Raw genomic sequence first — 12436 nt, forward strand, 5'->3', positions numbered from 1 at the left:
GGTGATCAGTGCTAGCTAGCAAGATCACAATTTCTCAAATTTTTTGTATTTTCCTGACTGTATATTTTTTGGCTTCCTTTGGTAATATGGCCAAAAAATTGTTCCACAATAGCTTCAGAGTTGCTGTTTTTATAGCATAATGAAATATAGGAAGAACATGTGGTAATTTAAAATACTGCTGAAAGGCAAATTATTCTGTTCACATGTCATTTGGAAGAGTATATTTTTCCAATCCCAAAGGTTGGGACTTGAGGCTTTACAGTACAGTTATTGTATAAGTGTCCAGAGGAAAAAATTACATCTTCCTTGTTTAATATCAGTCATTAATCTGGTCCAGCAACGCTGAGGGACTTCTCTGCTCCTTCTCATCCTTTTTTCTTGATAGGCATATGTTAGCTGAAATGTAAGTCTAGCTTTATTCTGGAATATTAATGGCAAGTAAAAGATTATGTAATAATGTAAAACATGTTTTCATAGAACTTCAATCTGATGTGGTGAGGGGTTGTGTTTTTCCTTGGGAAAGAATTTTCCTAACTATGAATAAAGTAAAAATTAATTATATTGATGCATATGGTTTTCTATTCCTCAGCTCTTTTCTGCCCTCTGTAAATAATTACCTGTGTGGCACAAAAGAAATATGAAAGATGTTTCAGCTAGAGCGAGTACATTTCCTCTTATTATATTTTACCTTTGCTAATAATTTTGAATAAGAAACAAGTCTTTAGAAAAAAGACCTTAAATATAACTTCTGGTGAAACGAACAACCTTAAATGTCTCTTTTTCCTGTTTATAATAAATTAAATATCCATTTGGTTATTTCCTCATGATTTGATTCAGTTACATAATGCAGCTTGGAGGATAATTCCAATTAACATGTTGGATATTGAAATATGTTGTTACACACAATGCTCTATTGTGGTATTCATTTCAATACTGGTTGCATTAATTTATTTCAAAGGTGCTCTCTGAACATTTGCTGGTTTTCCCTTGCCTAAATTAAATGAGGATGTGTTGTCAGAATTTTGCTTTGTTTTTTTTTTAATTGCCTTTTTTTTTTCCAATGCAACAGACACACTTGCAGTGGAGTTTCATTATGTATGTATGTAAAACCTTTCAAAAAATTATAGAATTGGAGGTGGGTGTATGGGGCTGAGAAAAAGACAGGTTACCCTTGACCACTTGCTTCTTTTTGTCCTGATTGCTACTTGCACAGGAGGTGCTGCAATGCAAAGATTTTCAGTTTTCCTCATGAATCTTAGATTTTCTTTCACTACCTTTTGTTAAAGACTGCTCTTGTTGATTAATGAATGGGGGATTTATTTTGTGGAATAATTTGTGGGAATTGAACTGGAGAAGAACAAAGGAATTTCATGACTTTGCAAAGAGGAGAAGATGTTAGGTTTTGTTCTTTTTTCTTTTCTTAAATGTTGGGACATAGGGGTTTGAGGCATTTGAGTACCATGTGCCATTACATTACATGGCGCATGGAAGATATCCAGGGGATCAGGCACAGCCTATGTGGATTTATGAAAGGCAGGTCCTGCGTGACCAACCTGCCCTTCTATGACAAAGTGACCTGCTTACCAGATGAGGGAAAGGCTGTGGATGTTGTCTATCCAGATTTCAGTGAAGCATTTGACACTGTCTCCTACAGCATGCTCCTTCTAAAACTGGTTTCTTGTGGCTTGGATAGCTGACTCTTATGGCTAAAAAACTGAGTATATGGCTGGGCAAGAGAGTTATGGTGCTACATCCTCTTGGTGGCTGGTCACTAGCTGTGTTCCCCAGGGCTCTGTTTTGAGGCTGGTCCTACTTAACATCCTTGTTGATTATCTGGATGTGGGGATTGAGTGCACCCTCAGTAAATATGCAGATGACACTAAGCTGTATGGGGGTGGGTGTTGATCTGCTTGAAGGTAGGAATGCTTTTCAGAAAGACTTGGACTGACTCAGTCATTGGATGGAGGACAACTGCATGAGGTTCCATAAGGTGAAATGCTGTGTCCAGAACTTGTGTCCCAGCAGCCCGATGCAGTGTTACAGGCAGGGGAAGAAGTGGCTTGAGAGCTTTTTGGCAGAAAAGGGATCTGAGGGTCCTGGTTGACCACCAGCTGAATATGAGCCAATGTGTGCCCAGGTAGTGACATCTTGGCCTACAGGATGAGGGTAGCCTAGCCAGCAGGACCAGGGCAGTGATTTTCACCTTATATTCAGCATTGCTGAGGTGGTACCTCAAGTACTGTGCTCAGTTCTGGTCACCTCACTTGAAAATAACACTGAGGTGCTGAAGCGTATCCAAAGAAGGGCAGCAAGACCCTTGTGGAAGGGTCTAGAGAACATGTCTCATGAGTAATGGCTGAGGGAGAGGGGTTTGTTTTGTCTTGAGAACAAGAAGCTCAGGGAGCACCTCATTCCTCTATACAACTCCTTGAAGGAAGGCTGTAGTGAGGTAGTGGCTGGTCTCTTCTGCTGTACCTGCAGAGAGAACAAGAGAAAACTGTCTTGAGCTGAAACAGGTGAGATGTAGATTAGATATTGGGAAAAAAAATATGGGGATCAGGAATTGGAATAGTTTTCCCAGGGAGTTGGTGGAGTCATCTCTGGAGGTGTTTAAGAAGTGTTTGGATCTGATGCTGGGTGATGTTGTTTAGTGTTCTAGGAGTTACAGTGGTAGTACTGGGTTAGTGGTTGGACTTGGTGATGTTAAAGGTCTCTTCCAACCTTGATGATTTGATGATGCTGTTGAGATTTCAAGCAGTTTGGAATACCACATAAGAGTATAAAATGTGAAAGATAATGCAGACAAACATAATGGCAGATCAAAGCTGTTAATTTTTTACAAAATGGCTAACAGAGCTTGTGGCAAAGATTAAATGGTGAGAGAAGAAATGACAGTGGACCTCAGAGTGGTTCTTGGAATTATGATCTAGGATAGATGGGAAGAAATAAAACAGACTCAGAGTACTGTAAACCTCACCTCACAAAAATGTGGAGATTCAAACAAGTAGGTAGTCAGGAGAACTAATCAGAAGAAAATTATTAAGAGAGGGAAACAGAATTGAAGGTAAGGCAGCCTACACTGGGAAATATAGAGGAGAATGTGTCAGAAAAAACAGTCAGAGTCTGGAACTAGAGTCCAAGTAAGGATTGTAGTTGGATAGCATAAGAAAAAAGAAAAAAAAAAGGCAGAAACATCTGCAAGTAAATGAGAACAGCATCAAGGAACGATTAGAGAATCTTTAGAGAAGTTCCTAAGATGTAACTGTATAGGTGGCAGTTCTAGAAATGATGAAATTAGGAAAACTGATGACTTGGGAGTGTTAAGACAAAAAAGATGTATATTAAACCCTGTTCACTTTGCATTATTATTCAGAGTACAGAGAGACAATGACAATTGTCCTACCTATGATGTACAAAATACAGAGTATAAACAGTTGATATCAAAGACAGAAAGGTTAGGAGTTTTTCAACTGTTTAAAAAAGAGGGGAGAGGAAAGGGTGCTATGATGTGAGACATGGTTAGTAATCAAATGGTTTTAAATGTCACTGAGACTGAAAATAAACATCCATAATAATTTGACTTCATTTTCATTATGGATAATATATATTCTAAGGCACTATGATTAACAGTAATGGGTGATAAGAATCAGTTTCTAACTACAGAGGAAACTCAAACCTCAGTATATTTGGTTTTGGGACATATCAAGTTCTCAGCAATGGTTTTAGCAAGTAGAAGTGTGGACTAAGAGTACTTTATCAAGTCAGGATGATCTGCATGATCTGAAGATAAAGTATATGTTACAACAGAAGTGTTTCCCTGTGTTCCTCAGAGAGTCTGGCTTGTCTTGTCTGCCTTAAGGTTTGTCTGCATCAATTTCCTCCATGTTTAACAAGCCACTGATACAAAGTGAGCAGGTTTGTCTATGGAACAGCTTCATACCTTGTAAACAGTGCTTCCTTGATTCTTTCTTTCCCCCTCTTTCTAGAATATTCTGTTCCTAGATACTTTATGCTGTGTGTCATATGTAGGTATTATTTAGAAAAGTCTCTTTGGAATTTCAATGATTCTTCCAATTTGAGCAATAGTTTTGCTCATCTATTTGCATTTTTAATCAAACTGGCAGGTGTTATTTTCACATTTTTATCCCTCTATTTCTTCAACCACATGTGTGTAAAGGAAGGGAGACATAGAGTTCCATTAAGTCAGAGAATCTCAATTTAGTAATAAACATATGTGTACAGCTCCAACAATAGAAAACTGCTGCATGCTGTTGAAAGACTTATGCAAATCAACCAATTCTGTTCTGCCTGGTTGACTTTCTTCTATAAATAAATGTCATAACAAAAGAATTAGATATCCTTCATGCAATTCTTAAAGGTATGTGAACTTTCAGATCAGCATGCAGATTGAACTAATTTTTGATTGACATTTTCCATTCTTTCTTCCAGGTGTGGTATAACCAAAAAGGTTTCCATTCACTGCCATCGTACTTAAATGAACTCAATAACTTCATTCTGTGGCTGAATTTACCTTCTAATGTGGATTGGAGACAGTATGGTAATAGGTTTTTTTTTTGTATATTTTCATATGTTTTGGAAAGTAGTTTTTAAATAAACTATAATAATTTTAAGTATGAAAATTTTTGGTTTACAGTAGGATTTCAGGGTTCAATTTCTCTGGAGGACTGTAAAATGAAAATTTTACAAAGTTTTTGTGGAGAATATAGTACACAGTAAGGTAAAATTTGAATTTAAAGCTCAACATGTCATATGAGTTCCTTACGAAGACATTCCTATGGAATAAGTAAGTGTAAATTGGTTTGGGATATTAGTCCCTCTGAATCTGCTGCTAGGGCTTACTGAAATGGCATGACTAAGGCACAACAGACTATGGATTTATAATTTCTTTGGCACTTTGCTATATCTCCTTATATAAATATCCAGAGTAAATCCAGATTAGCCTGTAAATTCACAGACCAATGTGATGTTTCACATCATTCTGTTACTCAAGGAACAGGAAAGGCTACTGTATATTATTATTGTACAAAACAAACGAGCAATTAATATATCTGGCATATGAATTCTCTGATTCAGATATCCTGAACTTTATAAAAAATTGTTAAAGTAAAAATTTTATGAACTGACATCTATAAAAATGACTGCTGCCAAAGACTCAGCTGTTAACACAGATGATGTGGATGTGGAAATCTAGTTTGAAGTCTGGGCTTGATTAACTTCACAAATTCATGTTAATTTCTATTCTTAAAAATTCTGTTAAATTGGAATTTGGTTTAGGGAAACTTAAAAAGAGCTTTTGACCAATTTTTAAGAGTTCTTGTAAAATTAGGATGGTTTTCTGTAGTGGAAAGATTTTAAGTGTTTTTATAATGATGAAAGAAGACGAAATCAATGAAAATGGGGAAGGAGTCCTGAGAATCTAAAATCAGAGATTCATTAAGAAAGCTTTGTGGCATGTCCAAGAAAAAAAGAGTAATGTCTTGCTTTCACGATGGCTGGGCTTTCATTTTTTCTAAATGAATTATGAGAATGGAACAAAGGTAATATGTTTACACAGAAAGTTTGAATGGAATGAAATCAGATATTTTAATGACAATTTTTAATAGAAATCAATTTTTAATCAACTTTCCCTGCACTTCATGAGTCTTACTGATGCTAGATTTTTTTCTATACCATTAGATATCTCATTTTGGAACTTAAATGTTTGTGTACCCTTACTTTTATATCTATCATGGAGAATCAGGGTTTGCTGTCCTGCCTACACTCAGAGAAAATGATAACTTTCCCAAAGATTTGTGGGAATGATTTATTTTTTGGTATTTCATGACACAGAAACACAGCAAGAACAACAGCGGTTAAGAAATGCAAGTCTGGTACTGACAGTACAAGTGTGTGTTCATTGTATAATCTTGTGGCAGAATGTGTTAGCTGCCTGCAAAGAGCTTTCTTAAGCTCTACTTAAGAACTAGAAAGCAATTTATTTTTTTTTTCATCTATTGGAGAAGTGCAATAAAGATGGACTGTTCATGCTCTGGAGGCATAATGTGGAGTGAGGTGTGACAGAAATCTTGGGAAGATAGGTCAAGTTGCCTACCTAGATGTCTGTATATATATATATTTGTTTGTGTACTCATGTTTGTGTGCGAACACACATGTATATGTTTGTGGAGACCAATATATATGTATATTTTATTTCTAAAAACCAGTTTTCCAGTGCTGTATGGACCATCTGAACTCAGTTCACTTTGATGTTTAACTTTCTCTTATTTAAGGATACTGTTCTAACAGAGAAGATCTATTCATATGCTTTTGTTATTCAAATTGTTATATGCAGTTCTGTAAGTCAGCAGTCAGAAGACCACTAACTGTGCTCCAAGACTGAAATCTATTCTTTTTGATTTTTTTTTTCCTTCTTCCAAACTCTGTTTATTGGCAAGGTCAGTTCTAGAATACTGTTGGAAATTGCTGTGAGGAAGTTTGTTAAGATGCTGCAGAGACATGGCTTTGTAGTTCTGCTTCGCATTAATGACATGTTATTTCACAGAACAACATTTTCCTGTCAACAGAATGCTTCTACATTACTTTTAAGTGATATAAAAATAATTTGGTGCTTTAAAAGGGACTGTAAGGACAAAGTCCTTTCTTCCTTCACCAATAAAATAATATTGCTTTACAGAAAGAAGCTTACTACAATAGAGCATTGCCGTGGATGTAAACAATAGCAGCAACTCTGATATTGAAACAACATTGAGCAAGGTCAACAAGATCAACCACTTGTTTAAGTGCTCATTCAAAAGCTAAGAAACACTTTCACTTTGCAGGGATATCCTGTGTGTATTTCTTGAACATGAACCCAGTAGGAGTTCTCCTAAGATCTTTGGAGGAGGGAAGAGCCATTACAGACCACATACTGAGTTCTACCTGCTTTGCCCACAAGGACAGATCCAGTAACTTTTAATGGAGATCAGTGGCACTAGTCCAAACTTGTGAAAGGTTTTGATAAAAAGGAGCTGAACAGGAGGCTAATTGCTTTTGTCTAATGTATTTTCTGCAGTCATGAGGATACAGAGAATATAGACTTATGATTTGATATGAAAGTTTGAAGGAAAAAATTTTACCCAAGAGCATAGAGGACATATGCTGCCTTGCACTGGTTTATATCTCCAGGGATTTATATCTGTTCAAAAAGCTTTGAAAAAAATTATTACTTTTTGTTCTGTCAGTCCAAGTTACTGAGTCTTCAGCATGCAGCAGCAGGAAATGATATCTATTTCGTGATTAAAAAAATCGGTCTTTTTTGCTATTGTGTAATCTGATCTTCAAATACTTTCTCTGCAAGTATAGAGATTTCTCCTCACCCCGTCTCTTAACAATTTGGGATTATTGGTAAATTTCTCTGTGAGGATGCTTGGAAAGTTACAATGTTTGTTTCTTGTAATTTTCATGTAGATAGTGATGTGTCTGTTGAAGAAAATGTGTGTGCCCAGCTGGAGGTGCCCGTAACTAGATGGAGCAACAGAAATTGGCCCAATCAGTTTATGTCAGTTTAGTGTAGTAAATGGATCAGATGTCTCTTTTGGAACAGCAGTTCAGTGATACTTCTTGTATAAAAATATGTCATTTTCTCTATCATGTGGATATTCACCCCTACTTTCATCATCATGTAAGTCTTTGATCCCATTGTGGGAAAAAGTCATCTGTCTCAACTGTGGAAGAAATCAAATGCATTCTGTTTCCTAGAGGGTTATAAATTTAGTGACAGATGATAAAAACGAATATGTTAATAAATAGTTTTTAAAAAAATTAGTAAAACTCTTCAACAATGAAAGTAAGATATGCTGGATTTTTGTCCAAACCTTTTACCTCTGACTGTTATTCAAGCTTATATGAATGATGTTTTCTAATCTTTTTCTGAAATGCTGCATTCTTGCAACAAAGTAACGCAATTGTGAGCAAATAAAAATGCCATAATGAAGTAAGAAGAATAAAAAGCTAAAAGGCAATAGTTTTTGATTAAGCTTAAGATAGAAATTTTGATCAAGTAAAAATGTTATTTTTTACACCTAATTGTATAATATTGAGTCAGAATGGGGCTATTATGCTGGAGTATAGGAGAAGGACTATAATCTCACTCTTAGGGTAAGGCTATATAAAGAAAAAAAGGAATAGTTGTCGACTATAATTTTGACTGTAAAGCAGAGCGGTCAAAAAAGTTCATACATCATTGTTCAAAGAACAAAAATGTCTCAGTGTAGAAGGGGCTTTTGCAATTCAGCTGCCCCATCTTAGGATTCATACTGAAGTCATTGATTTTTTAAAAAAGCTTTCATACTAGGATTCATTGTTGCTTTCATGTAGCATCCTCATTTATTTCAGATTCAATTCTTCAAAAGAGAAGAAGGGATCAAGCGAATCATTTTCAGCTGAATTTTGGTGGAAAGTGGCTGTATAGTTTCCTGAATGCTTTGCAAATTATAACTTTAAACCTTATTACAAAGGAAACTGTGAAATGGCTTGGATGGAGCATTCTTAACCATGTCTAGTTAGTGGGGGAAACTAAAATAGAAACCATTAATGATGGTGCTGCCTGTGAAATTCTCCATATAAATTGTAATTTTCAGATATATATATATATATACTACCTCAATTTTTCTAATGCATAATATTTAATCTGAAATAAAATGTCTTGCATAAGGAAAGCTAGATTGGTCTTCTATTCAAGTCTGCCACAATCATGATATTTAGAATCAGTAGCACAGATCTAAGCTGATCTATGTACCCAAGATTCAGTTTGACGTTACAGACAATTTACAAAGAAGTGCCTAGAGACACACCCAAAATACAGTGCAGAACCAGAAAATACACCTAAGGACAACTCTGACTAATCTACAATGATGGCATACAATCTTGAAGACGTTTAGGGTTTTTTTCATCTAGATTTCTCCAAGTGATACTGAAAAAGTATTGCTGGGTTCATATCACTTTCCTCATTTTTACTGAAAAACCACAGATTTTGAAGTCTATTTATGTAGAAAGTTGCACCCAAGTGGGATGGACTCGACTACCAATATCTTCTGTTCTTTATCATGTACAGTATGGAAACATCCAACTCTAAAGTTATGCCAAATTGTGCATGTCTTTATTTTCTGACAGAGGGCCAGCGGGTGAGCATGTGAGGTAAAAGATCTGGAGCACTTTCTCTTGAAGGCACAGATTGAAGACTATTAGTAAGATGTTGGTACAGGGGAAGGTGCCCTGAGTTGTGCAGCTCCTGAATTGCAACAGGGCAGGATGCAGAATGTTCACAGCAAGATTGTCTAATATGAACTCATTTTCCTTTTTCCTGTGAGCATTCCTATCCAGAATGAAGTATAGTATTTTATTGTACAAAATGTTACAATCCTTCTAATATTTTATGAAGAATTTATTTCACTAGGTTAGGAATGTCTTTTTGACAAATTAGAATCTAAAATTTGTTTAAGCAAGAACAAGGTAAGGAAAGGAGGAGGATTGTTCCACCTGGAAGGGGGAATACAAAAGGGAAATCATAGAGAAGCTGAAGGGGGTACAATGAATAGTTTACTGCTTCTTCTACTATTAAACATGTAGCATGGGACTCCTAGTGTCATTTTTAAAGTAAATACACTCTCCTGCCTAGGTCCCAGCTGTGCTACTCCTGAAATTTAATTAAACTGTAAAATTCTGACTACTTCCCATCTCTTTTTTCCATAGTAATGTGACTTGCAGGACTGATAAAAATGTCCTTGTTCTCAGTTGTATAAAAAACAAAGTCTTTCATCAAGCAATACAAGAGATGACAACTGGGCCGTTTAAATTAATGAAAGACAAAAATGAGGAAAAAAGAAAGACACACCAAAAATATAGTTAACTATAGGCAAAACAACAGAGAAAAGAAAGAAAGAGAAGCTTCACAGCTGAAAAAAAGCTGAAAAAATATATTCCCATTCCTGAATTACTTTTGCTTGGTATTGGAAAAGTTGGAATGTATGTCTGTTACAATTTTTCACCTCTGCCCATAAAAAAGCCTAAGTGATCACTGTAAAAAGAATGTGACCAACTGCATGCTGAGGATATAGATGAAGGATGTTTTAGGATGATAAAGAATGTTTTTGTTGTGATTAAGTCAGGAGAATATAATGGCAATCTGCAGTTGTGGAAGTAATGATTTTTATACTGAGAAATTTATGAAAAGGAGCAGACAGACTAAGTGGTGAATCATATCATATTTGGTGTTATGGCCTGGGTTGCTTTTCCCTAGTGAATACTGATATGGTAAAATTTTCCCTGAGGGCTGTTCACACAAGGCTTGCAAGTACAGTCCTTAAAAAAATCCTTGCATAAACACCAGAAGCATCTGTTTAATAGTAGCTTTATAACTTAGAACTTCTTAGTTTATCTGTCATTTATATTTTTTAAATCCTCAAACATGGCAGATAGTTTTCAACTTAATGAACCTCATTATAGCAGCTTCGCATAGTAAGAAGGCATATAAAGCCAAGAAAGTATCAATAAGTACATTTTGCATCATTTTAACAGCTGTATTGGGACAGAGATATGTGTAAAAAAAGATGGTCTAGGTGGTTAGAAGAAATGTAGGAAGAAATAGAGGTTATAAAAGTACATGGAAAAGTTTTTTAAATAAAAATATATATATACTAGCCAATATATTAATTCTGTTGGTTTGTTCTGGTATTTGAAGATAAATTATAACTTCTTTCTTGAGTTCAAGGGAACTTTTTTTTGCTCCATGAATTACAGGCCAGTTTGTTGGCTCTGTCCAAAAATCATCCTTTTTTGCCAACGGGGTGAAGAAATCATTATACTAAAAAGGTATCAAATTCAGAGATTTTCATGCCCCAGACTAATTGAAGAAACTTAAAATACTGAATGAAAGGCAAGAATTACATTTAATACAGTGGTAGAATTTTGAATTCTAAACACAACTGAACTTAGTTTAGCACAGTCATACTTTTCTTACTTGTAGCCAGAACCTTGTGAAATTTAATTTCAATTGTGAGTATAAATTAAAAGAAAATGTAATCCTTTGTTTCATCTACATGATTTGAATGGAAATTGACTGTCAAAAATGTTTGCTGCTCTTAAGATGTGTGATTAGTTTTTGTGACTATTCCATAGAAAGAAGTTAATTCAGTGTAACAGACTTTTGATTAGTATTGTATGATACAATACTGCAAGGAGCATTATACTATTTAATGTCATGGATTTTTATTTTCCCCTGCAATTACCTCTTTTTCACAGTTTCCCTTTATTCTGTATGTTAATAGAAAAGGAAGTTAAAGCAGTGCAGTTCTGCATATGGAACCCAAGTCAGCTGCTGTAGACTTTTGTTTAATACCGATGCAGTAATCTGAAAGTTTTGTTAGTTCCCCCCTGAGATCTTGCTGCCAGGCAAGGAAGGGAATTGTCCTGCTCTGCTCTGCACTAGAATGGCCTCACCTTAAACGATGTATACAGTTTTGGGTGCCACCAAAAAGACATTAAGCTGTTAGAGAGCACCCAAAGGAGGGCCACAAGGATGGTGAAGGGCTTGGAGAGGATGCGTTATGAGAACCAGATGAGGTCACTTGGTTTGCTCAGCCTGGAGAAGAGAAAACTGAAGGGAGACCTCATTGCAGTCTTCAGTATGCTCACAAGGGGAAGTGGAGAGGCAGGTACTGATCCCTTCACTCTTGTGACCAGTGACAGGACTTGAGGAATTGTCTGAAATTGACCCAGGAGAGGTTTAGGTTGGATATCCTAAAGGAAAGAGAGTGGGTGGGCACTGAACAGGCTCCCCAGGGAAGTGGTCACAGCAGCAGCCTGAGAGAGTTCAAGAAGTGTTTGGACAATGCTCAAGCACATGGTGTGACTCTTGGGGTGTCCTGTGTAGGGTCAGGAGTTGGATCTGATGATCCTGGTGGGTCCCATCCAATTCCGCATATTCTATGAGTCTTCTAATATGCCCACTTTTATTCAAGCTTTAGAAAAACCTAGAAAAACTTTCTGGAAACTAAACTAAACATTTTTTCCTGTCATGCTACTTCTCCTTTACATAAATGGAAATTCCATGGTTCCAGTGGGAAAAAATATTTTCTTTGATATGCCCGTTTTGCTTCAGCACAAATAGCAGCAATTGTTTAAAAAATTAATGCTTTAAAAGAAAAACAAAGGAAAATTTTAAACAGTCCCTGAAGGTACATGACATGAAAGACTTCTACAAATAGCAAGATACCTATTAGTGATACATCAAAATGTTATTGCCTTGAATCTTCTTTTGTTTTTCTAACTACCATTGGGCTTCAGTGTACTGCATTTAGCTGTTATTTGAAAAATCTTTACCTTGTACAAATTTTATGTGTGAGTTAATCATCATCCTGTTTTTCAGCTTTTTACCATG

At 35.9% G+C, this 12436-nt stretch overlaps 1 protein-coding gene across 1 annotated transcript in view; it reads left to right on the top strand.

Moving 5' to 3' along the window:
- ABCA13 (ATP binding cassette subfamily A member 13) overlaps positions 1–12436 on the top strand; it is a 170353-nt gene that overhangs the window by 105966 nt on the left and 51951 nt on the right. The window contains exon 41 of the mRNA XM_066545835.1: positions 4450–4558. Coding sequence (XP_066401932.1) covers positions 4450–4558 — 109 coding nt within the window. The remainder of the gene's footprint in view (positions 1–4449; positions 4559–12436) is intronic.

The sequence above is a fragment of the Molothrus aeneus genome, chromosome 1, assembly GCF_037042795.1.
Source record: "Molothrus aeneus isolate 106 chromosome 1, BPBGC_Maene_1.0, whole genome shotgun sequence".
NCBI classification, from domain to species: domain Eukaryota; kingdom Metazoa; phylum Chordata; class Aves; order Passeriformes; family Icteridae; genus Molothrus; species Molothrus aeneus.